This window comes from Perognathus longimembris, chromosome 7 (assembly GCF_023159225.1).
Source record: "Perognathus longimembris pacificus isolate PPM17 chromosome 7, ASM2315922v1, whole genome shotgun sequence".
NCBI lineage: Eukaryota > Metazoa > Chordata > Mammalia > Rodentia > Heteromyidae > Perognathus > Perognathus longimembris.
The window spans coordinates 44,883,106-44,910,274 of NC_063167.1; the positions used below are offsets into that span (position 1 = coordinate 44,883,106).

Here is a 27,169-nt window from a genome sequence, read left to right on the forward strand (position 1 = left end):
AAGAGTCCCATTCATTTTCCTCATTCCTTACCCATTTCCTTCTCATCACATTGTAGTTTCTGCTTTTGCGAGTAAAGTGACTATGGAGAAGATTAGCAAAGATTTCTTTAGTATTCATAGCTAATGAGTATTCTTCAGTCTTTTTTTTTTTTTTTTTTTTTTTTTTTTTTTTGGTGCCTGTCCTGGAGCTTGAACTCAGGGCCTGAGCTCTCTCCCTGAGCTGTTTTTGCTCAAGGCTGATGTTCTGCCACTTGAGCCACAGCTCTACTTCCAGCGCTGTGGCTAAGTGCTGGAGTGTCAGCCTTGAGCAAAAAGAAGCAAGGGAAAGTATGGATAGGCCCTGAGTTCAAGACCCAGGACTGGCAAAAAAAAAAGTTATAAAATGCAATATATATGCATATATACTTCTGTCCTTATATGTGATGTTTTCTATGGAATTTTAATACAAAATCTTTTTTGGTACTAGGATTTGAATGAACTCAGCCTCATGCTTATATCAGTTGCTTGCATAGCTGGCACTCTACTACTTGAGTCATGCCTCTAGCCCAGCATTTTGCTTTTTTTGTTGGTCCTGAGGTTTGAACTCAGGGCCTAGACACCTATCTGAGCTTGAGCCACAGTGCTACTGAGTGGTTTATTGGAGATGAGAGTCTCACAGAAGACTGCCTAGCCCCTATTTTGTGCTATCTGCTCCCCACTGTCCCTGAACTTGCAACCACCCTGGGGCTAATTCTTCTATCCTATGGCTGTCACTGGACCTTGCTGCTCTTTTTCTTCCTTGCTTTGCTGGGCAGAAGAGCCAGGCCCCCCTGAGGGCAATGTACAGGAAAGATCTCAGTCACAAACTCAAAGCCCTTCCATGAATTTCCCTGTGCATCCAGGCTCTCTATTGGAACCTTCCTGGTTACCTGCACACCTTTTCTTTCTCCAGGGTTGTTGTTGTATGTTTTTAAAATCAGATTTATGGCAATTTCTGAGTCATCTCTCCCTCTCAGTTTCAGTGTCTAGATCAGGAGAGGGATCTGGATTTCTTGGTCAAGTCTCCATTTTCTCATGACTAGAAGTTTCAAATTTTTCTTGTTTACTATTATAAGTTAAGATCCTCATAGATCAGGCTAGTTTTTAAAACCGAATACTTCAATTACATGTATACAAAGCTTATTTTAGTCTTGTGTTCACCTTGGAATATAAAAAATTATTTGTGCGACAACCTACATTATTAATCTTCAGATCAACAGTATAATAAGGCTTTTCTGTAGTATTGAAGAAGATTCATATTGTGTCAGCCAAGTTCTTTCCTTGGTAGCTAATTCAGGCCTTCCTTGTTACCATCTTACGTGCCTATTATGAAGAGATTTGTTCTTCTAGACGTGAGTTTTTGTGAAAACAATTGATGTTTAATTGACATACATGAAGAGTTCATGTCATATGCAAAATAGAACAGCTAAGCTAACTTGAAAGCTGGATAGAAAGCAAACAACCAGTTTATCACATAAGGCAAGTTGTGGCAGAAAATAGATCTTTGATGAATGAGAATTTCTAGGAGAAAGCCTTTAAAATGCTGTCTTTTGTATCCACGCTTGTTCTAATGTTCGTTGCTGTATTCATGGAAGACACACAGTAATCAAAAGGGATTACTTCCAGAGCCTAATCCTGTACAAATTATGAGAAGTTTAAACAACCCTGCCATGTTACAAGTTCTTCTGCAGCCGCAGCTGTGTGGACGAGCTGTCAAACCAGGTAAGCAGGTGTCCTCATTAACCTAGAATGCTGGTGCCAAAGTGATTGGGCCACCTTATGTGTGAAATGTGAATTAATAAAATTTTGTATTTTAATTTTAGTCAGTTATCTGAGAGAGCAGTGTATTTTGACTAATTTTGTAAGTTACAATCTGCTTATGTGTTGCCTGTTATATTTACCAGTAGTAAATATTCAATACTAAACTTTTAATCTAGCTTTTAATTGGCATGATGTGAAACCAGGTCATCATTGTCATACCACTTCTTGGCACACCTCCCCTGGTTGTATCAAGCCCTGCCTGGCAAGTGAGCTGTGGCTTTTCGATGTGAGTTTCCCAGAATTCAGTTTGCGGCCGGCTCCTCTCCTGGGAGGGTGGGAGGTAGGGCTGACTGAACGTGGCTCAGAGCCCCAGAGCTCTCATCCTATATAGTCTGCTCATCTCTCCCCAGTATCTCCTTCCTTTGGAGGCCATTTGTGGTCTCACTGCATCTTCTTAGCATAGCAAGAGCACTCCTTTCATGCAGAAATTGTCATTCTCCCTCCCAGGAAGCAGAGATAAAATCTAGTTAAATGTGTGTGTGTGTGTGTGTGTGTGTGTGTGTGTGTGTGTGAGAGAGGGAGAGAGAGAGAGTGTGTGTGTGTGAAGGTACCAGTGTTTGCTTTAGTTATTTTTCTCATGGGGTCTCACTTTTCCCTGAAGTCGGTGGTCTGGAATCACCTGACCTTTGCCTCCCACGTTTGCGATTACAGGTGTGCACTTACTCCACACAGCTTGTTCCTTGACTATCCCCTACCACCTATGGTCTCAAACTGTGATCCTCAAGTAACTGGGCCCACAGGCATGAACCACTGTGCACAGCCTGGATAACTTTATTATACAGCAATATTTGTATTGAGTGTTTCATGTAATCAACAATTATTCCTGCCTAAGAAGCAACTTTAGAGGCCTTCAGGCTTAGGCTATTATCCAACTTAGCATAGAAATACCATCTTGAACATATGGATAATAAAAATCTCATTATTTCTCAAGGCAGTTTGTTTCTTGATTTCATCATTTTAGTCACTAGAAATTTCTTTTCTTAACAACAGGACTGAGTTTGAACTCAAGGCTTCATTCATGCTTTCTAGGCAGGCCCTCTATCACTTGAGTCACATCCCAGCTTTTTGGTTTTTGCTATTTTTTTGCTTTAGTCATTCAAAAAAAAACAAAAACAAAAACCAACAGCAAAAAAACAAAGTCTCACTTGGGCCAGCCTAAACCACACAGTTCTATTGATGTTTCCCATACAGCTGGGATGACAGGCACTTGCCATTGTACCCAGATTTTTATTGATTGAGATGGGGATCTTCTGCCCTTTTTTGCTCTTGCTCCCCTTGAATTTTATCTCCCTGATCTCAGCCTTCAAAGTAGATAGGATTATAGGTGTGAGCCAGCACACCTGTTTTAGAAATTTCTTATATTAGGTCATAATCGCTATAATTTTTAGTCCTTTACCATATTTCTGAAAATTGTCGTCTTTCACAAGAATAGGAAGACAGTACTTGAATACTCATAAATTCTGGTTTGATTTTTTTCCTGGCTTCTGTTGTCCCAGGCTGCTGTTCTCTGCTCCATTTATTTATTCATTCTGTGAAACCATATTTGCAGCCAAACTCCAATAAATTCTTGCCCTTTAGAGTGTTCTCAGTTATATATCAAGTCAATTTACCATTGGCAATCCATGTATTAAAAATGGTTAAGCTTAATATTTTCCTTTTTAAGACGAAATTAAGTATAAACCAGAATTGTAATATATTCTTTCCTAAAACTTTTCTTTTATACTTTTTATTTTTGCCAGTCCTGGGGCTTGAACTTAGGGCATGAGCACTGTCCCTGACTTCTTTTTGCTCAAGGCTAGCATTCTACCACGGAGCCACAGTGCCACTTCTGGCTTTTTCTATATATGTGGTGCTGAGGAATCAAACCCAGGGTTTCATGTATGTGAGGCAAGCACTCTACCACTAAGCTATATTCCCAGCCTCTCTTTTATACTTCTTATAGTTGTTGTTTTTTTCAGTGACAGTCCTGGGGCTTGAACTCAGGATCTGGACACTGTCCCTGAGATTCTTTTGCTCAAAGCTAGTACTCTACCACTTGCTACAGCTCCATTTCCAGCTTTTTGGTAGTTTATTGGAGATAGGAGCCCCAGGAACTTTCCTGCTCAGGCTGGCTTCAATCTGTAGTCTTTATATCTTGAATAGCCAAGATCACAGGTGTGAGCCACCAATGCTTCGCTTGGCCTTTGAATAACAATCTAAAAATGTCCCATGTCCTGGCTCCTGGCTAGAATAGGATTCCACTGTACCTCTCAGTACCTGATAAACTCATGAACTGACGGAGTGTTTGTGGGGATAAAGAAAACTCGAAGTGTTCTCTGCTGTCAGAAGTGATGTGTATTGTAGGAGAAATAAGCTGAGCATGACTTGGTTTGGTTTTGGATGTTTTTGGTGTGCTTTTGTCCCCTGTATTTTAGTGTATTTGTGTATTTTAGTGTTTTACAGCAAAGTAGAGTGGCTTTCTGAAAAAGGGAGGAGAGTATTGAGTTCTCTAGCCATAATTTTGGATTTACCTACTTTTCATTTCAGTTCTGTTAATTTTATCACTATGTATTTTGAAGCTTTGTTTTTGGATATACAGACATTGGGATTTTTGTACCTTTTTCATGAATAAGCCCCTTATTATGAAATGATCATCTTTTTCTCTTGGAATATTCTTTGCTCTGGAATTTTTATATCAATGTAGCCATTTGCAAGAAATTTGTATTAACATGACTGTGCATATATTTAATAAAATGTCTTCTAAATTGTCAAGTAGGTTTGTATTTTATGTTATTGTAGAGAATCCTTTCATCACACTTGCCAAATTACTACTGGCTGCTCCATCAGTAATCTGTGACTTTAATGTTATTTAAAAAATGTTTTGACATCTCTTATGTTTCCCATGATCATTTTTTGAGGGAAAGATCTTTTTTCTCTGGTAGGTGATACATATGAGACTTTGTAATTTTGATGTTTTTCCCCATGTATTCATCAATTAGGAGGGAATTTGTCTTAAAATAATTCTTTGAGAATGAATCAAGTTGAAAGTAGTCAAAATCAATTATTTGCAACAGTGAAACCTGCTGAAATTGTTTTAGGAATGGGAGAATGAGAGTGATATGGGGTGGAATTGATTGAAGTACATTGTCAGCACGTGTGGAAATGTAGCAATGGACTCCTTCCCCCAACCCAATGTAAGCTAATAAAAAGTCAAAGTCATCCAAACATAGTAAACTTTGAGTTTGATGACTTTTTACAGCCATTGGAGACTTGGCTGTTGCTACATGCAGTGTAGTACCCTGGATGGAATCCTAGAATAGAAAAAGGATGTTATCAATAATAATAATAATAATACCACTAATGACATGCAAATCAAGCATATGCTGAGTACACATGTCAATATGGGTTCAATAGCTACAATGTAGCTTGAGAGGGAATTCAGTGAGGCATATGGACTGCTCTGCTACCATTACTTTGTTGTAAAAGTATCCTAATAGTTAAACAATAATTCTTAAGACTTCAATTCCAAACCCGCCCCCCCAAACCCTCTTCTATCCTGGTTGTTAGTCAAATAATACTTTTCCTATTTCTACACTCAATTTTTCAGACATAGAGCTTGCAAGCACATTCCTTCTATGTAATACTTTTCTACCCAGACATGCCTTTTCCACAGACGTATGATAGAAAAGAAGGCTACAGGGTCCCCTGCTATACACCTTTCCATTACTCTAGTGACATTAAAGTTCCACTGTAACTAAGCATTCCCTCCATTCCCATATGCAGTGGGTATCACTGCTAAATTTCGTAGTCCCTGCGGTTGATTAACTCTTGGAATACTGCGTCATTGTCATCTGAGGTGTCCTGATGTAGGCTTAGATGCTAGAATATTTGGTTTTAAGTTCAGTTTGTTTCACTAGCCTCTTTTAGTTTAGTGGCTTTTAAAAATAGTGTTTGTTGTTTTTGTTGTGACAGAGTCTCTCTGTACTCAAGACTGATCTTGAATCCATGATCCTTTAAAAAAATTATCTTTAACTAGTTGTACAAAGAAGTTGCCATTTAACAAAACAGTTCATAGATACAATGCCTCTTGATAAATGTCACCTCTTAAGATTCTTACCCATTCCTTCCCTACCTACCTTTTCCTTCACTCTTACACATACACACACACACACACACTCACACACACACTAGATTCTTGTCGTCATTTTCCCCTCATTTCCTCTTCATTTGTCTACTCCTTTCCCATTGACCCCACCCAACCCCTTTTGAGTACCTGCTCCCTGGTATTTTATTTTCCTGGACTTTGTTTGGCTTTCTAAGGAATTATACTATTTGAGGTCTCCCTTGAATCCACCATATTTCAGTTAATGCATTTGTCTTAGCCTGGCACTGATATAGCTTTTTTACTTTTTCTATATATTAATTATGAAAAGCTTTTACCAGTACCTTCTCTGGCACTGAATATTTTATATATTGCATATGTATAATTTTGTATGTTATGACTATTTGCATCTGCTTTATAATACTTATGTGCAGTATCGTCGCATATTTTCTATCTCATTGTTCTTTTTGTTCTATGTATTATCTATTCAGAAAATACCTCTTCTAAAATTGACACTGATATTTAGACATTTAGATTTTGATTAGAATGTTTATCATTTATTCTTCTTTCTCTGCCCAGTGGTGTTGTTTCCTTTGTTTTTAGTATGTAAATATATCTGTGTGCATAGATTATTTTTTCAGTAGGATTTTGCAAGTTTTTTTGTTTGTTTGTTTGTTTTGCCAGTCCTGGGGCTTGGACTCAGGGCCTGAGCACTGTCCCTGGTTTCTTTTTGCTCAAGGCTAGTATTCTACCACTTGAACCACAGTGCCACTTCCGGCTTTTTTGGTTTATGTGGTGCTGAGGAATCAGTTTTTTTCTGCTAATGTGGTGCTGAGGAATCAAACCCAGGGTAGGGCTTCGTGCATGCTAGGCAAGTACTCTACCACTAAGCCACATTCTCAGCCCTTGCAGGGTTTTGGTTTTTTTTTTTAAGAACATCATATCTTTCCACCATCTTCTCATAGCACCTTCTTTTCCCCAGAAAAGCAGCGTCCTGGTGCAAGTAGCTCAAACCTGTAATCCTAGCTAGTCAGGATGCTGAGATCCAAGGATCACAATTCAAAAAAAGCCCAGGCAGGGAAGTCCATTCGACTCATATCAAATTAATCACCAAAAGGCTGGAAGTGGAGCTGTAGCTCAAGTAGTAGAGTGCTAGCCTTCAGCAAAAACTGCTCAGGGACAGAACCCAGGCCCTGAGGTCAAGCCCTAGGAAAGGCACACACACAAAACAAAAACAAAACAACACTGAGCAAATTCAGTGGGTTTAATTAGTACTGAACTTATGAAAGGATTGAGTTGGTTTTATTGCAGTAGGGACTAAAGAAGAATTAGTGTGTTTCACAATAGTGGCAGAAAGTAATACAATTCCAAGGCTGACTCCAAAGTTGAATCAGGAAAGGAGCCTGACACTTTGAACCAGTGGACCAAAGATGAATATGTCACTAAACTTCTGAAGAATTTGCTAATACTTTGAGCAAATGTTTTTGGAGCTTGGTTTGTTTTTAATTCATATGTCTGTTGGTTAAATGTTCCTTTTGTTTTCCCGAAGCAGTTCTGGGGACACCTCACAGCCTGTCCCACCTGGGGAACCCGTCCATGTCCCCTGCGCTTTTGCACCTGAGTAAAGCGCATCAGGTATGTCAAGGCCCCGTGGCTGGCTGCGGCGCCAGGCACAGCCACGTGCAGGTTCTCAGCCCGCAGAGGTCTTAGAAGTTCCCTGAGCATTTTTTGCTTTTAAAGCCTATCCTTAGTAAGTAAAACTACAGAATATAACATGAGTGTATCAGATCTAGTTAAGTTAATAAAAATAGCATGATAATTATGTTGACTCCTATGTGGAGGGCCTTAAGAAGGGAAGTGCTCTTTTTATGGTATTTATTTTTAATGTGGTATCTTTTTTGCTAGATAATTAATAGATAGTACAAAACAATCCTACATAGTCGTAACTCAAAACATTTCAAAGCCAGGCCTTGTGGCTCAGCTGTGTCACCTTAGCTATTTAGGAGGCAGGTGTTAGGAGATTTCAGTTTGAAGCCAGCCCAGGCAACAACTTTTGCCCTACGCATGTGCGTAGCATGTGCATGTTCTCCCTGGTGACAGGAAGCACAATAGGAGGATTGCAGCCCAGGCCAGCCCACGCAGAAAGTCCTGCTTCAAAATCCATCAGTGGCAAAAGGGGCTGGCGGCCCAGCTCTCATGGTAAAGCACTTGCTTAGCAAGCTTGAGGCCTTCAGATGAAACACAGGGCTGCTCCCACCCTCAAAGTTTTTTCTAGAAACTCATCAATGAAGAGTAATTCTTGAAATTAAATAAGTATTATAAAATAATTCATATACTCTTGAGAGCACAGAATATTTTTCTTACCATTTAAAATACTTCAAATATGTAAGTGATGCTGGAGACAAACATGATGGAGACAAACTATTAATTTCAACTGATTAAAAGGCAAAGTTGGTATATAGTAAGTTCTTGTGTAGGGTTGCAGAAATTAATATGTGGTCCTACACCCAGCTTTTATTTTTTTTTTATCCTCACAGTCCTAACATAGGATTGATGACATCTGTATTCATTCATTTCCTCTGCATGTTTTGTTGTTTTTTTTCTGTCATTCATGGGGCTTGAACTCTGGGCCTGGGTGCTGTCACTGAGCTCTTCAGCTCAAGGCTAGTTCTCTACCACTTTGAACCACAGAGTCACTTCCAGTTTTCTGGTGGCTAATTAGAGATAAGCCTGGGCTGGCCTTGAACCGTGATCCTCAGATCTCAGCCTCCTAAGTAGCCAGGATGATAGGCATGAGCCACTGGCACCTGGTCCCTCAGCATATTCTTATTGTGAAGCAGCACCTAGGTACTGGGCACTGATCACTGATGTCCCAGCATCCCCCAACACATTCATAGGGAAAACAGATATGAAACAATGATTGTAATTAAGTGTGCAGTGTGTAAATTATGAAATGGGCTACAGGGATAGAGTTAGTATTGATAATATTCCCTTTGTGTTAGAAGAAAAATCAAATTCGTTTTAAGTTGGCTTCGAAAGCTTGCGCAGTGGCCCAGCCTGTCCCCAAGCTCAGTGTGACTGTCCCCAGGACCTCTTCTCTCCTTCTCAAGCTCCTGTTATCTCTGCTGTCTACAGCACCTCACCACATGGCCCCTAACTGCCCATACCTCACTCACCTCTTCCTCCCAGCCTTCAGACCTTAGTGCCTGACCTCAATCCTCAAGGAAACCTTCCTCCATCTTCCAGGGTCTGCCAGAGTCCTCCAGCATTTGCATAGCCTCTTGCTTGTTCCTCATGCCATTGCCATTTGCAATCTTATGTAGTGTTCTTTTTTTTTTTTTTGGCAGGGGGTAAGATTTGTTTGTTTTGGAGCCAGTCCTGGGGTTTGAACTGCAATCCTAAGATTTCAGCTTTCTGGCTACAGGCATGAGCCACTAGTGCCTGGCAATCTTTTTTCATTAAAATCTCCCCTTCTCTGGGGGACTAAGATCCACGAAGGCCAATCATTATGTTATATTTCTCAATGTAGAACACAATACCTGACAAATAGAAGATGCTCAGCACATCGTTGTTAAGTGTTGGCATGCATGTGAATGTAATGTCAGTATCATCACAAGGGAAGAGAGGAAAAGTGAGGGCAGAAACAAATGTGCAGTTAGTCTCATAATGGCCTGGTCACTTTTTATGTATTACTGAGAAAAGGCAATAGCATTGCATAAAGTTGGAAAGTGGGGATATTATAATGCCATGGCTTCTGCTCAGCTCAGTTGGAGAACTGAATTTTTAGATGAATTGGTTATATGATAGCTTTTTAAAATTAAACCAACTTAATGTTCTGTCTTGTTCACAGAGCTCAGTTATGGGTAGTACTTCTAATTTATTCCTTCAGAATCTGACTCATGTATCCCTGGCACAACAACAATTAATGAAGTTTGAGAATATCCCTACTAATAATGTAAGTATTACATTTTTTTTCTTTTGAAATGAGTCCATTTCTTTTCTGGAATCTGGTGATCAGATTGTGAAATTGCGTGCATGTAACCTCTGTATATGTTTGTAGCTGTCTGCCATGGGCAGAGCCATACTTCATCTCTTCCTCTTCTTGTAGAAGCCTGGCTTACTTGGCGAGCCCCCAATTATGGTCCTGCCAAATGCTCTAGGGCTAGGGCCTGCACTTCCACTGAAGGCGGAGCTGGCACATCATGGAGAGGCACGCAAAAGTAAGTGATGGGTATTTGCCAAGAATTCAGTCCTTGGTCAGGCTTGAGATTTAAAGACAGTTTACTGCTGGGCTCCGATGGCTGAGGCCTCTAATCCTAGCTTTGCAGAAGACAGAGATCCAAGGGTTGCAGTTCAAAACTAGCCCAGACAGAAAAGTCAATGATATTTTCTCCAATTACCAGCAAAAAGCCAGAAGTGGAGCTCTGACTAGATGGTAGAGTGCTAGCCTTGAGGAAAAAAGCTGAAAGATACTTCCCAGGCCATGAGCTCAAGTCCTAGAACTGGCACAAAAACAAGCAAGACTTATTTACCTATATTTTGCTTTTATATATAGGAAGGTTAGCTAGAGTAGACCATTTCAAATTTCAGGAACCCTCCTCTCTGTATTTAATATTGATAAGTTATGGGTACATCTGCTCCCATGCCAACAGAAGACAGCCCCTGTGGGGAAGCTCTCATCTTTCATGCAGTTTCCAGCACGCGAGGGGAAGATACAGCTTTGTTTGAGAATGACATACTGCCTGTGGGGCCAACAGTGCACCACACACGCATATTTACTTTTTGTCTCAGCTTCTATAAAAGGAGTAACTAGCATTTGCAAGAAAAGTTTATTTACTTGAATCATTTTAAAATTAGTATAGAAAACATTGTTTATGTGCTATAGACAAGACTTGGCAGCATATGGCAAAAGATGCATTATTTACTGTATGAAAGCAGGAGTGTGGCTTTATCTCTTACTGGAATGTGATTTTGAAAGTCCGTCAGACATGGACATGCTGAGTGGAAAGCAAGTCCACCAGTAACGTAAAAGTCAGCCAACTATCTGTCTTCATGCTTCACTCGAGTGAATAACTCAGGCCGTTCCAATGCTGAAAGTGATCAAGTAAAGGTTCAATTAAGATATTTTTATGATGAAAGAGCTGTCCTTCCAAAAAATTCAACTTTCTACAACTACAAGCTATATAAATGTTTATTATTATGCTTACATTAAATAAGCCTTGCTTGTGCTATTTACAAGCACTGAAAAGTCAATGTCCAAGTAAACCTCTTATTAAAAAGAGAACTTAAGTAGCAGTATCTAAGCATTTAGTACTAGAAATTATTTGCAAAATGTGTTTAGTGAATTTGTAAAACACAAGTTAGACTTAGTTATATTAGCTCTTTTTAATTTTTTTTTCTTTCGTTGAGATGAGGGTGCCCAGGCCGACTTTTAAATGTGTAGCTTCACATGATCCTTCTGTTTTACACCGAGACTAGCTAGGAATCTCTCTACATGTCTGCCATTTGCCCAGATGACCTGTAGACTTGTCAACAGTGGAATGATTATGAATTTTCCCATTAAAACTTTTATTTCTTTCAGAATTTTATTTCCTGCAAATAAAAACATTAAGCTTTTATGGGTTCATGTTTATCTAGTCACAAATAGTGATTATCTTCCCCATTCCCCCAAAACAATGGTATACTAGTGTTTCAACTCAAGTTGAAAGAGATTCCTGGTCCTCTGGCTTTCAATAGGTGAGGCCAGCTAACCAAACAGCGCTGGGCTCAGTCCAACACATTGTCAAAGGATTTAATCAAAATCAAAACTTATATCTTTAAAAAATAGAAGCGGATGGGCTGGGAGTGTGGCTTAGGTAGGTGCCTGCCTATCAAGTTGAAACCTCAGTATCATTAAGGAAAAAAAAAAAAGATGTGTACCAATGGCTCACACCTGTAATCCTAGCTACTCAGGAGGCTAAGATCTGAGGATCAAGGTTCAAAGCCAGCCTGGACATTAAAGTCCCCATGAGACTCTTATCCCCAATTAACCACTCAAAAATTGAAAGGGCTGCTGTGGCTCAAGTGTTAGAGCACCAGCTTGAGCACAAAGAGGCTCAGGGACAGTGTGCAGGTCCTGAGTTCAAGCTCCACAACCAAAAAAAAGAAAGAAAAATTTAAAAATAAATAATGCTGGAGCAGATAAATTGAGCCATTTTAAGGTACTGACATAATTTACATCCCCAAACATACATAAACCCATAAATACACAATACTTAGAATTAGAAATATAATAATATTGAAATCATTCTGGGGGTTGGAAATAAAAAAGTGTTATTATTACTTTACATTTTTTTCATAAATGAGCCACCCAACTTAAAGCCTCATCTTTTGAGTTTTAAAGTTCTCTAATGGGTACAAAATAGACTCTAGTGCCCAATGTCACAAAGTCAAACAGACTGTCCTGATCAGTCCTCCTGACTAACGATCTTTGCAATTGTGGTTCACACAGCATCTACTCTGCTTTCAGCTCAGACAGCTGTGGCGGCCGGGATGGGCATGTTGCCTTTCTTCCCGGCTCAGCACACTGTTGGACAGTCTGGGCCCGGGCCCGGCAGTGCCCAGGAGAAGCAGCCAGCCACGATGGGAACGGCAGATGGCAATTTCCCAGTGTCACAGCCTTATCTTCAGAGCTTCCCAAACCTCCCCGCTGGAGGCCTGCTGCCTGCACACCAGAAGCAGCAGAGCCAGCCCAAAGGTGCAGAGATAAATCCAGAGGTGAGCAAACGCACAGGTGTGCTGATATACCGACAGGTGCTTCCTCTCACCTCAGTGAGATTTTTCTAATACTAGCCATAGCCTAATTGTGATTACCTTATAGGTGGTATAACCTTTGAAGCTTCATAAAGCAATCTCAACTATTTCTAAACTTGAACTTAATCATATACTTGAAATATATAATGACACCTAACTAATTATATGAAAACATAGTAAACACATTGCTATTGTGAATTTTTATCATTTCCACGCAAATTTTGAGTTGGGAATTCATTTTGTTGAAATTTTTTTCCATGCTGGGGGGTTAAATGTAAGGCTGTGTTCATGCTAGTCATTTGAGCAGTTCCCCTAGAATGCACCTCATTTTGGTTTTTTGTTTTGTTTTGTGAGACAGGGTCTTACTAGCTTTGTTCAAGAAACTTATATTTGGTTTTTGCCTCATGATTAGCTGCGATTACAGGCTTATAATACCACGCGGGCCTTCTTTTTTGGGGTAGGGGTGTAGTGCAGGGGTTTGCTGCTCTCCGCCTATGAGCCTAACCCCAGCCCTATTCCTGGCTTCACAGTTGTAGTTTGCAAAACAACAAACTGTTGTTTTTAGTACCAGAAATAAATACGATTTGCCTTTGTTGTTTGGTCAGCTATATCATATGAAATAAAAAGTCTTAGTAATCAATGTTAATAACTGTATTATAGAAATGAGGTCTAGGATGCGTTGTTTATTCTGGAAAGATGAATTCTTTCTGTTTCAAGTGTCAACATTGTACCAGACACCTTCACTCCTATTTCAGTTCACCATCCTATAGGTCCAAAATTTTATTTTTTTAACATGAAAAAATATTGACAGGTGAAAAATGAAAGTAAATAAATATTTGTAAGTATTTCACAAGTTTATATAATCAAAGATTAGGTTCCATGGGTTTTTACTCACACTACACCAATGAATTAAAAACTGTGTTTTGCTATTCGGTCTTCATTCTTTATGCTAAAATCTTAAGTAGGGATTATTAGTTGAATAGAATATATTAATTGGGTAAAACAAAGGATTTCACTTTGATGTTTTCATGCATGCATGTAATATTCTTTAATTATTTTCACCCCCTTTATTTCCCTCTGCCTCTTATGAAACACCCCATCTTTTGTTTTTGACTAATAGGCTGCTGCTAAGAATCAGACTTCACTCTTGGGGGAACCTCCAAAAGAAGTCCGGCTCAGTAAAAATCCATATTTGAACCTGGCGAGTGTGCTGCCCAGCGTGTGCTTGCCGTGTGAGTGAGGCCCTGTCACCTTGCGCGTGCTCTCGGTGCCTCACACGGTGACTTGCCTTAGCTTTGAACTCAGTGGAAACAAATCGTGTCCCCTAAAATTATGCCCTAAATCACAGCCCTACTCTTTAAATGGATGAAAATTTAGACTCCTAGAATGCATATTATCTTAAGGGCAAGATCTTCAATAGTTTTATTAAAAATAAAATAATTTTATTGATTTATTATTGAGTCATGATTGAACATAATGAGGGCAAAGGGATGGCTTGACAGTTCTCTGTGAGTCTTTACAACACATAGAGAATCGTTTCATTGCATGCTGCAGCTCGGCTATGGGCTGTGGTGCTCAAAGCTGGACCTGACTTAGGGCAGACTGGGTGGGCACTTGGGCTTCCACTCACCCTCCTTGTGCCACTGGGGTGTCTGAAACTCTGGTGTGATGAACCAGGGTGAAAACCAGAACAAGGAACCAGAGCGACCACTTCCTGTCTTAGGGCCTGTAGTATTTGATCCTAAAGGTTGTATCATCATAGCTATCCATGCCAACGTTGGTCCCAAACAATGCTGAACCAGCTTTGAGGCCTGACGCCCTAAGTGCAGCCACTGCAGCACCAGGGCCGGAGGCAGGGGCTGAGGCTGAGCTCTGTCTGTCTCAGAACTCAGGAAGAGGCATGCCATTTAGATAAGTGAGATCCACTTTACAAAAAGGTGGTGATGCTTTCAGACTCAGCAACCCTAGAAGAGATCTTGGAGAAATTAAAAACGGAAGCTGAATAAAAAGTTAAAGCAAACATAGAAATACATTCTTGAAAGACTTTTGTTTAATTGTTAATGATGGATAAAGAGGTAGGAAAGGGAATTTAAATGAACAAATGAACACGGGGCAGGGCTGTAGGTGATCCATCTGGATCAGACTAAAATCCTAGAGATTTGAAAAGCACTTAGGCGCCAGTGGTCCATGCATGTAATCTGAACTACTCAAGACTCTGAGATCTGAGGATCATGGTTTAAAGCCAGCCCAGGCAGGAAAGTCTGTGAGACTCTTATCTCCACTTAACTACCAAAAAGCCAGAGGTAGAGCTGTGGCTCAAGTGTTAGAAAGCTAGCCTGGAACAAAAAAGTTCAGGGATGGCACGCGGGCCCTGAGTTCAAGCCCCGAGACTGGCAAAAAATAATAATAATTAGAAGAAGCACTATCCTTTGATAGAGGTTCTAAAATACCTAACTCCAAACATCCTGAACATAGTTCCTTTGATGTCTCGGAGTGGCAGCAGAGCAGCTCCCTTGCACTGGATGGGTCTGATGTGGGGAAATGGGGAGAAGGCTGACCAGCACATCCTGCGTGTGTCACGCTAGCCACAGCGCCAGCCAGAGCCCAGGGCCCGGCCTCCTGCTTGAGTGCAGTGCGCCTTGCTGCAAACTGAAATGAAAATTCCACATCACTGTCACCCTAAGCCACCCCCTAAGCCACTTCATAACTGACTTGCCACACTGCTTCTAGTCTTCCATAATAGTGAAGGTGCTTATCAGATGCAGAATGGTTTTTTGTTGTTGTTTTTGCCATTCCTGGGGCTTGAACTCAGGGCCTGAGCACTGACCCTGGCTTCTTTTGGCTCAAGGCTAGCACTCTGTCAACTTGAGCCACAGCGCCACTTCTGGCCTTTTCTTCCACATTTGAGGTGCTGAAGAATCGAACCTAGGATTTCATGTATATGAGGCAAGCACTCTACTACTAGGTCATGTTCCCAACCTCCACAATGTTTTTTATGTCTGTTCAAAACTACATGGGGCCTTTTGTGAAAATATTAAATAAAAATCAAGACTTGAAACTTAATGATTTTTGAGAAGCCACTGAATGCCTTTCCTTTTCTGTTGTTAGCAGTCTTCAAACCCAAAAGTTCTTACAAATCTCCAAAGATCTTTAAAAAAACAAAGACGACCTGCTAAATCTTTTCAGTATTTGTAAAAGCCTGTCAGAAGGTACACCTATACCTGAGAAAGAGGATAATGAATTTTATATATTTGCAGCACCTTATAGTAGTTTAGTAAATATCTTAGTTACCAACAAAAGAGAATTACTTTTCTAAGCCAGAAATAAGTAACCTAATATATCCAAAATATTTGGATTCCTGAAAAGCCTATAAATACTAATTAGTAGAAATAAGTTGTTTTTTTTTTTTTTTTTGCCAGTCCTGGGGCTTGAACTCAGAGCCTGAGCACTGTCCCTGGCTTCTTTTTGCTCAAGGCTAGTACTCTATCACTTGAGTCACGGCGCCCCTTCTGGCTTTTTCTATATACGTGGTGCTGAGGAATCGAACCAAGAGCTTCCTGTATACGAGGCAAATATTCTACCACTAAGCTATATTCTCAGCCCAGAAATAAGATTTTTATATTTTAAAGCCTCTACCCCTAACCAGGCCCTTAATCACTGTAAATCATCTGTCACCCAAATCTAGTTTTAACAAATGTTGTGGAGCACTATCCACGCACAAAAGTTACCACAACTTTGGTGATCAGCAGAAAAAAACTGTACAACACTGGGATGTTTTCACAAACTCTTAAGCATAGTTTAAGCGGGGGGCATAAAGCATACAAGTCAGTTGATTCCATCTATGGCTATTTAAAGCTACATATTCTTACATGCACACATTTGACTTTGTAAATGCATGTTACTCTGGAGAAATAAATTCTGAACTGTTAGTTATGGGAAAAATAGGACTGAATGAAAAGGATTAAAGCTGAGTATCACTAAAATATATGACTTTTGCTATATTTATGTAGTAAATTCTTGAGCCCAAACACTATTTTGTAATTTAATATACCTGTGCCTACAGTATGTTGACCTGGTCTAAAATTTGAATATGATTCTATTCTATGATTCTATTGACAGCAATTTAATTTGCATTTCATGTGCCTTGTTTGAAAATGTGTCTTAAGATGTTTTTAAAATGTTTCATCATAATTATTTTAATAGAGCAAGCTTTTTGAAACAATGTGCCAGGTACCAGTAGCTCACACCTGTAGTCCTAGCTACTTAGGAGGCTGAGATCTGAGAATCATAGTCCTAAACCAGCTTGGAAAGGAAAGTCTTGTGAGAGTCTTACCTGCAAAAAACTACCAAAAAAATTTTAAAAACCAAAAATGGCGGTGTGGCTCACGTAGTAAAGCATGAATCAGGGACAGCACCCAGGTCTGGAATTCAAACCCTAGGAATGGCAAAAAAGAAAGAAAAAAAAACCCCAATATTATACATAATTTCTCCTGGGGACAATAAATACATATTGGCAAACTAAACTTCTTGTTCTATTTGAGACTATGCTGAGTTAGTGAGATTAGCATTGTGTTTGTAATTTATAAAAACCTAAATTGTGCTGATTTTGCCTTCAGCTGCTGCAAGTAAACCCCCCCTTCCTAAGACTGGAATGGCACACAGCATTCTGGATACAATCTCTCAGGGAAGTGAGTCTCAGCATGCGCTGGACAAGTGCATTGCCTATTCCCCAGCTTTCGGTGATTACGCACAGGTAAGTGATGAAGACCCCAGATCAGGGTGACCTGTAGAACAGCCATGTGCTGAGTTCACTGAAGGTGAAATTTGCTTTGTTTCCTGTTAACATAGGAACATCGAATTGCACAGGTCTGCAAATGGTGTTTCTTGCTCTGCATTTGGAATCTGGGAATGGGATCAAGAGATTGCTATGTATGATTTTGCATCAGATGTTTACCTCTCATACTAGTTGGTTATAAACTATAGCCCACAGATCACACCCAGCCCATCATCTGCCTTTGGAAAGAAAACTTTATTGGATATAGCCATGTCCATTCATTACATAGTTTCTGTGGTGCTGTTGAGCTACAGTGAAAAGACATGAGCAGTTCCAACACAGGCCTATGTGGTTACCTGATTGAATATTATCTGACAAAATACAGAAGACTGCTGACCTCATGTTCACACAAGTGTAGGCCAAAGAAATGCCTCTGCTCATTGCTGCTTCTAGATGGAGGACATGGTCGTTTTTACAGGCTCTGCAACATGAACTTGTAAACTAGTTGATCAATAATATCACAATTCAACCATCCTCATTGTCTATAGGGGATTTGCCCCAGGACCTCAGTATAGGCCGACATCTGTGGATGCCCAAATCTTGGGTGTAAAATGCCATGGTACTTGCATTCATTCTATGCACATCTCTCCAGATTCATAGTATGTTTTTTTTAATGCTGTTTACGAAATAACAATGAGAAAACAAGTCTGTATGTTTAGTGAAGATGCATCTTTTTCAAATATATTCAATGTTGGTTGAGTTTATGGATACAGAACTGACAGAAAATATTCAAAAGATGTGTTGTCTTGACTTAGATATATCCATTTTGCCATTCTCAGGTAGAACCCAAGAGATTGGAAAACCAGTGTCCACACACAAACTCACATGCCAGTTCACTTAGATTTATAAGAGCCAAAAGGGAAAACCTAAATGTCTCTCAGTTAACAAATTATCCATGATAGAATATTACTTAACCATAAAAGAAATGAAGTTCTGACACACACTACAACATGAATGAAACTTTCAAGCATAATAAAGTAAAGCAGGTGCCGTGCCATACATGATGCCATCTTATGAAATATGTAGGACGGGCAAATCCGTGGAAAAATTAAGTAGACGGTAGTTATTAGGGGCCAGAGGAAGATGATTTGCAGGTGCAGAGAGGTGCTTTAACAGGTATAGGAATTCTTGTATGAGTGAGGAAACACTCTGGAATCATATTGTGACACAATATTGAGACTATCAGATATTGGACTCTAGGTTGCTATTAGATATTGGACTCTAGGTTCTGTTGTTTTGTGCCTGTCTTGGGGTTTGAAATTAGGGCACTGTCCTTGCGCTGTTTTGCTCAAGGCTAGCACTCTGCAAGTTGAACCACTATTCTACCTGTGGACTTTCTTTTTTGTGTGTGTAATTGGAGATAAGAGAGTCTTATGGACTTTCTTGCCTGGGCTAGCCCTAGAACCATAAGGTCTTCTGAGTAGCTAAGATTACAGGCATGAGCCACCAGCACCTGGCAGGACTCTTGAGCTTTTTTTAAAATAAGTCTTAACTGTGTTAGGCCATTTTATTCATATTTTAGAAATATTCAGAGTGTCTACTGAAAGCTAGGCACCAGTGGCTCATGTTTGTAATCTTAGCTACTCAAAATTCTGAGGATCATGGTTTGAAGCCAGCCCAAGCAGGGAATTCCTTGAGACTTCTCTTCAGTTAACTTCTAAAAAGCTGGAAGTGGAGCTATGGCTCAAGTGGTATAGCGTGCTAGCTTGAGTGAAAAGAGTTCAGGGACAGTTTCCAGGTCCTATAGTCCCAGCACACACACACACACACACACACACACACACACACACACACACACACACACACACACACACCACATCTATTGATACCAGACAAGTTAAAAGCAAAGATTTATGATCTAGGTTGAATTGGAAACCAGTTTTAAATGGACACTACCATTTCTTCACTTAACTACAACTTGGATTTTGATTGAAATGGTCAATTTGTGCAAAAACTACATGTCAAATATTTTAACCATGACTTAGAAAATTTAAGTCAGTTTAAATCAGTTTAAATTTCCTCTAGAATAGCATCACAGTCTGAAATCTTGTGTTAATGTGAATGTACAGTTTGAAATGTCAGATTCTGAGACAGATAAACAATGCAGTAATTGGTAACCTATTTTACAGAAGGCTTTGAATCAATTAAATACTTAATGACCAAATCTAACATCTAATTATAATTTGACAAACCAGTTTTCTCTGCATCCTTTTATTAAAGTAGGCAATAGGGCCAACGTTTATTCTCACCACTTGTCAGCTTTAGTTAGTCATATGTCTCAATAATACAGAAAAAAACTAGTTGGCCAGGAGGCATGGCTCAAGTGGTATAGCACTAGCCATAAGTAGAAGAGTTAGTTCAACTGTTCTGTATAAACCCTGATTCTGTAAGGTCTGTGATGTCCATTGTGTGGTGTACTTCTGCATTACTCTGGATGCAGGTCATTCCTGCCAGGAAGTTGCCTCTCACAGGGAAATCATCACAGAATGGGTAGAGAACAAAAACAAAAAGGAACAAGGCTGAAAGGGGCCTGCCCCTTCTTCTAGAGTGCCATGCTGCCACCTAGTGGCTTCACATGGCAGAAAAGCACACCATGCAGTGACAGCAAAGTCCTGAGACATGCGTGGATATGCCATAGTGAGACCTCTATTTGTGCAATTAAACTTACTTTTGGTCTGTCATTTATACAGCCTTGTGTAGACACTAAACTTAGGAGGTGACTGCTTCACTTTTTAAATGATATAATACCTTTAGATGTGGGGTTGGCAGAGTTGGGAGGGCGGGGAGTGCTAAGGGAGAGAGTGGCAAAGCCAGGCACACACCTATACTTCACAGCCACTGTGCGAGTGTGGTGCTGGCTTCCGCCGTGTCAAGCAATCATGTGGGGAAATACATAGGTAGAGGAAACATTTGTGACAAGTATTGTTTCAACCTATACTTACTATTGGACCGGTAATGTTCTGGGCACTAGGATTACAGTAGAGAACCAAGTGCATTCTTTTAATTTAATTTTTATTGTTAAGGTGATGTACAGAGGGGTTACAGTTACATATGTAACTACAGCAAACCATCAAAGCGAGAAGAGGGAGGGATCGGGTAGGGCAGAGATAGGTGAGAATGTTGAAAGGGATGACACTGAGCGGATTATATTGTTTTCATAAACTGCTCTGTTAAGTGGAAACACCTTTGCATGACCAAAAGCTAGTGAAGAAATGTAATACTGTAGACAGCAACCAGAACTCAAAACCTTAGCATCTAAAATAATCAGATTCCAGAAATGGCCAAACCTCTCTCCACATTAAGCAGGGCAGTAAAGGTAGCACCTGTGGTCGAATCCTTAGTATTTGTATTCAAATAGCATGACAAGCCTGTCCAAGCAGTTAGGCAACAATAAATGTGAATGTAAAACCAGCTGATAAGGAAGGTGGTGCTTGGACCATCACTGGAGCCGGCTTCCGAGTGGCAGAGGCAAAGTCCGTCATAGCACAGCTGTCAGCCCTCCATCATGCCTGTTGAGGAGGCTGGCAGGGCGGGGTGTGGCTCCACACAGCCCTTGTCCAGCACGTGTAAGGCCCTGGGCTCCATCTTCAGCATGAGGAGGACAATGACGATCTGTTTTGCTACATACCTTATAACGGTATGGCTTTCTACTGGGAGGACAATTAAAAAAAAAACAAAAACTTCCCATAACTTTAGTTTACAGAACAGTTCACAAAGTGAAGCACTGACTGGCCACGGATTTGCCTTTGCCCTCTGTCCCCAACTTTCTTTGGCAGTAAAGAATGAGGTTTGCTCAGAAGTCATCTGAAGATTGAGGGAAGGAAACAGGCTGTGAGCTGACGGTTGCCCCAGCCGAGAGCACCCGCCTCTCCCACTGTCTCTCCCAGCCCTCTGCTCACAGGCAGGCCCTGCGCCACTCGCCAGTGCCCAGCTGTCTTCAGCCAAGACCCTTCACTAGCAGGGGATCTAGCTCGTTAGTGGATCCCACCCACTAACATGCACTGGTGCACCTTCACTTGCAGTCCATTCTGCAAGCGAGATCTTCAAAGACAAGGGGAGTGGTGCCAAGCCCCTAACTGGGACCAGGACACTCACACCCCTCACGACTCCGTACCTACTTCACTCTCCCCACTCCTTTGTTTTGTCCAGGTTCTGAGGCTTGAACTCAGGGCCTGGGCCCTGTCTCTTCGCTCTTTTACTTAAGGCTGGCACTCTACCACTTGAGCCACAGCTCCACTTCCAGCTTTTTGGTGGTTAATTGGAAGTAAGAGTCTCATGGCCATTCTTCCCTGAGCTGGCTTTGAACTGTGATCCTCAAATCTCAGCCTCTTGAGTAGCAGGAATTTCAGGCGTGAGCCACCAGCACTGGGCTCTCAATTGCTGTTAGCAGGCAAACTGAGCATCAAATTTGCTATGCAGATCAGTGCCACTCAAGATCGCTGACTCCAATGTAAGCAGCAAGACTGATGTAGTGTGCTTAGTTTTCTTCAAATCCCGAGAGGGCTCAGAGGCTCTCATGTTGGCAGAGTCCATAGATGACTTATTCATTTTTGTGGTGCAGGGATGGAGCCTAGGCAGCTAGACGAGGCTCACTACATTCACAGCCCTCCACCAGTGACTTTTTCTTTCCAGTTGTGGTTTTTTATTTAAAACTGCAAGGTTATGAAAACAAACTCTTGGAGTCTCCTTAAGGTTTTTACATTAGTAAATTTCAAGTTCAAATCTGCTCATTTTGAACTATTTATAGGTAACAGGGCACCTTAGCATAGTAGTATGTCAGACAAGTTATGAACTTTTTTTGTGTGATTTGGGGGGCTTGAACTCATCAGAATCTTGTGCTGTCGCTTCCCTTTATGCTCAAGGATGGCACTCTCCCACTTGGTCCATAGCTCCTCTTCCAGTTTTTTGCTGGTTAATTGGAGTTTTGGACTTTGCTGCCTGGGCTGGGTTTGAACCTTGATCCTCAGCCTCCTGAGTAGCTAGTATTATAGCTGTGAGCTCTGGCTACACCAGTGATTTTTACACAGATTTAAAAACCTAGTTTTATTTTAACTGAAAGCTTTGTTTTTTTTCTTTGATAGCTTCTAGATTCTGTAATTATTTACACCAACATGAAGAGAACACAAATAAACATCTTTAACGAGTAAGCAATTTTTAATTTAGCTTTTAACGCTGTGATATGATTTTCTCATAGATGTCTTCTTTGAGAAATGAAAAGCGAGGCTCTGCCTATCTCATCTCGGCCCCGGGTGGCGGCGCAGTGGAATTCCTTGACCAGCATTCTCAGGGCACTGGAGCTTATTGCTTGGAAACCTACTTAAAAAAGAAGCGAGTGTGCTGAGCGCCGTGTTCTGTCACCTCCTACGGTTCTCTGCAGTACCTCTGCTGTTCATCACTGCCTTAACTTCATTCAGTCTAGCCATATCCTTTCAATACGGGTTTCTGATTTCCCAGAAGGAACTGTGTTGTGCAGCAGGCGGAATTGCCAAACTTCAAAGAAGTAGCAATAAGAAGAGACATTCACTGAGGATGCATTTCCACTAGAATTAGATCTGTCCTAATCCATGTGACATTAGCACACAGACCACTGGAGAAACAATGTTCTAATATTCCTTGTTTAGGACTGGGAACAATTTTGACGTCGCATACAAAAGTTTGAAGCAATAAATGGGAAACAGTCTTGTTTCCTTAGCCTTAGAATGAATTTCTTACAAGCCACTGTGCATTTTAATGCACTTTCCCTAGAAGTAATCTCCTTTACTACATTTGTAGGACCTGCCTTTCCTAGAACCATCAGGGCGCAAGTACCAAATGTGGTGATGGCATCACAACCAAGATGATCGTTGTGCACACTCCATGACCATATCCACACCAGCCGTGCTAGGCTGGGCCCAACAACTGTGGCCATGACACTATCTGACGCAGTTCTACCTACTACCATTTGTACCTTCTGTGGCAAATGCAAAATATTTTAAAAGGTAACTTTGGTGATCACATTCGGGAGATGGGCCAGTTTGGCCCTCTACCCATCTGTGCTACCTGCAAGCTAAGAATGACGTTTACATTTTTAAATGGTTGGGGGGAGGGGGAGACTGATGACAGGAAACTTACATGAAATTTCAATGTCCACAAAATTTTATTTGATTGGAACAGAGGCAAGCTCATTTAGGGAACCAAGTAGCTTTGACACAAGACCATAAAGCCTGCAAAGCCTAAAATAGTTACTACCTGGCCCCGCATAGAAGTTTGCTGACTCTTGGCCTTAATGCCACTAATTCCCTATTATTTCAGCTAAAGAAAGACCTTCAACCTTTGCATGTGACAAAGGTTTCTGTGCCATCTTTCAGAGCAGACTAGTGATGATCACCAAATGCCCTCATTCCACAGTGCACTAATTGTCCATACTGCCCTTTCTGAAGGAGTCCTGGGAGGTGTTTGTAACTATTTAGAGCTAATTAGCTATGCTTAACCCTGGTTTCTTTGGTAATATGTTTGGGTGGGAAAAAAAATTAGCTCTTTAACCCACTTAAAGAAATTTTTGTCTTAATGTGACTCTGACAGTGCTATTTTCTGAAGATCTTGGTATTAATTGCATGAAAAACCCTTTGCTATCCAGAAATTTCTAAGTTTGTTCACTGCTCTGAGACTATAATTGGTCAGAGTTTGGAATCTCAATGATCCTAGTCTTTAGGAGCAAACAGATCACTGAAGTAGCTTGTCAATTTAGAGGACTCTTGTTTTTGACTTTTGATACTGACATCTCACTTTAGTTATGAAGCGTAGAACTGGTACATGTATGCTTTGTAGAGAAATTTACTGGTTAATTTATTGCCTATATTAGCATCAGTTGCAAGATGACAGCTAGAACATTAAGACAATTCCTAGGATGTATACTACCTATAAATAACCAGACAGGACCCACTCCACAGCAAGTGGCTAGTGGTCTCTCCTTCCCTGTACTTCTTCCATTTTCCTGTTGGATTTGGCCTCTTGGGCACCCGGTTGGTTACTCCTCTACTACAGTGTAAATAGAGGAAAGGGAAGATGGTTTTACATCACAGCAGCAACAAAGAGAGCAGGAAGAGGTTGAAAGAACTAAAACGATATTTTGGATTACAGCACTTGTGGATTTGCCATCCATGCTGGTCTTTGCCCCACTACCATTGGACTTAACATAAGTACAAATCAAGTTGTTTTAGTAACAAAGACCATTATTAACCATTCCCCCTTAAAATCTATATTGTTATTTTTCTATGTAAGCAAATTGTTTGAAATGCTTTGAAAGTAAAAAGTTAATATTAAAAGGCATATGCATGTAAATTCTTCAGTATATTTATTTGTATAAAGAGTAAACAAAGTGCATATAGATGACCACAGGTTTGACACAGAGATCTTGATGATGAAGGACAACTGAACAGATTTAAATGGCAAGTTTATTGCCATGTGAAGAAGTCCTGAACTCTTTTGGGGGTGGGGGGGAGGGGGCGCTCAAAAGGAAGATACTGAACAAGTACTAGACAGCATTAACAAGTTTTTCAGACTCTTAGTCATAAGGAACTTTATGTTTCACATTGAATTAAGAGACTAAACATCTTGACTTGGGCTTTTTGGGAAGAAAGGGTAGGGGAGGGGGAAGACAGGGTCTTGCTGTGTAGCCATGTAGCACAGGCTGGCCTTGAATTTTTAATCCCTCTGCCTCTTAAGTGCTGGGATTACAAGCCACACCTAACAGGGACGAATCATTTTCGATTACCCAGCTACCTCCAAGCAAACTGGAAACTGTCTAGAACTCCAGAGTGCCTCCAGCTAGATCTTCATGTTTTGCACCAGGAGGCAATAGTCAAAATAGTGATCGACTTTTTAGATGGTGGTATCAAAACGCTTAAGAATAGTACAACATATGTGGTATACATTGTTTGCCTATAGTGTCCAAACCTAATGCTGGAACGGCTTGCCCCAAAGTGGTAGCTAGAAAAGGGTACACACTGAAGGTTCTTGAAAGCATGTGTAGCATCCAGGTCTAGGGAGGGGGCAGGTGGAAAGCACACTGCCTAGGAAAGCACTGGCACAGGCTTAGTCCTCAAGAAGTAACATGCACGGTGTGTCCCACGCTGTCCCTGGTGCAAGGCCAGTCTGTTCAGCAGAGAACGATGATCAGCCAAGGGAACAGCGGCTGAGTCACTGGACAAATAGCTTGAAGTTTCAGTCAGACTGGTGACAGAATGTACTCATTTCTGTATAGCAACAACAGTAGACTAACTGGTATCTAATATTTTAAGAATGCTTGGTCTATCACTGTATAGATACTGAAATTTGAGGGCATGTTAGCATATGGGCTAATTAAGTCCACTGATTTTTACCTAAGATAAATGTGCCAGAAAATACATTAAGTCATCTGGCAGTTGAGGAAAGCTATCATCTTGAGACAGTACTTTGGTCAATTCCTCTTATTTCACAAATCCTATTTTGTTAGGCAATTATGATGGCAAACTAGCTCCATGAAGGTGATACAGTCTTTCCAAAAGGAGGAGTGCTTAAGTGCTTTCAGACATTTTGGCTGTCATTATTTGTCACTAATTTGAAAGGTGGCAATTTAGAGAAAGTTTTATACATGCTAGGCCCACAGTGGGCTTTTGCCTGTTGAGTGACTTTTTAGACAAAACAAACTTGGCATAAAACTTTTAAAATTGCTTGGGTATTCATTGGGGGCAGAGGACTTGGTAAACAGTGGGATTTAAAGGTTATTCATGCTTCTTAAAAGTGCTTCAAATCCTTCAATAAGGTTCTGAAAAGTTGTCCGATTGGCTGGTTGTAATTCCCAGCATTTTTTCATAAGTAGATAAACCTGTAAAAAATAAAAGCAATTAGCAGTAACAAAAATGTCAGATTTGGTAAGTTTTAAAGCATTATAGAAATATTAAGAGTAAGGAAGTAATTTTGGAAATGACTTTTCCTTAAAGATTAGCTCCTACAGTACTGGATAATTTAAAATGCAGAAGACATATTTATAAAGTACAATTCCTAAATATTAACATTTGAGAAGGTCATGGCGGAAAATTACTGTAACCAAGTGAAAAGGGGCTGGATGAAGCTGGGGTGAGATCCCACCTCAATAAAATGGTCACCCCATTCTCACTCACACCACTCAATATGTGTATTTTTTTTTCTTGCAGTGCTAAGGTTTGAACTCAGGGCCTTATGCTCTGTCACTTGAGCCATACCTATAGTGCTGATACAGTGTATTTTAAAGAGTCTTAAGGAGTTGAGTCTCAAAGCTCAGCTCACTTCAGAATGTAAGAAACTGATGCTGTAAGATACTGTAGGCCTTACTAATAACTATAACAAATTTACATACAAAAATGAGATCAGGGGCTGGGGATATAGCCTAGTGGCAAGAGTGCCTGCCTCGGTATACCCGAGGCCCTAGGTTCGATTCCCCAGCACCACATATACAGAAAACGGCCAGAAGCGGCGCTGTGGCTCAAGTGGCAGAGTGCTAGCCTTGAGCGGGAAGAAGCCAGGGACAGTGCTCAGGCCCTGAGTCCAAGGCCCAGGACTGGCCAAAAAAAAAAAAAAAAAAAAAAAAAAATGAGATCAGGCTTTGGCAAAATATTCTTTGGATA

At 40.6% G+C, this 27,169-nt stretch overlaps 2 protein-coding genes across 3 annotated transcripts in view; one reads left to right on the top strand and one right to left on the bottom strand.

The window, feature by feature from the left end:
- Raver2 (ribonucleoprotein, PTB binding 2) overlaps nt 1–24,866 on the top strand; it is a 64,668-nt gene extending 39,802 nt beyond the window's left edge. The window contains exons 5-12 of one of the 2 annotated variants that reach the window (XM_048351481.1): nt 1,614–1,740; nt 7,470–7,555; nt 9,771–9,875; nt 10,029–10,140; nt 12,429–12,676; nt 13,833–13,944; nt 17,329–17,465; nt 22,741–24,866. In XM_048351481.1, coding sequence (XP_048207438.1) covers nt 1,614–1,740; nt 7,470–7,555; nt 9,771–9,875; nt 10,029–10,140; nt 12,429–12,676; nt 13,833–13,944; nt 17,329–17,465; nt 22,741–22,887 — 1,074 coding nt within the window. In that variant the 3' untranslated portion in view covers nt 22,888–24,866. The remainder of the gene's footprint in view (nt 1–1,613; nt 1,741–7,469; nt 7,556–9,770; nt 9,876–10,028; nt 10,141–12,428; nt 12,677–13,832; nt 13,945–17,328; nt 17,466–22,740) is intronic. The other variant, XM_048351482.1, reaches the window with a different exon arrangement.
- The window catches only part of Jak1 (Janus kinase 1), a 117,025-nt gene continuing 114,714 nt past the window's right edge, over nt 24,859–27,169 (bottom strand). The window contains exon 25 of the mRNA XM_048351480.1: nt 24,859–26,391. Coding sequence (XP_048207437.1) covers nt 26,281–26,391 — 111 coding nt within the window. The 3' untranslated portion in view covers nt 24,859–26,280. The remainder of the gene's footprint in view (nt 26,392–27,169) is intronic.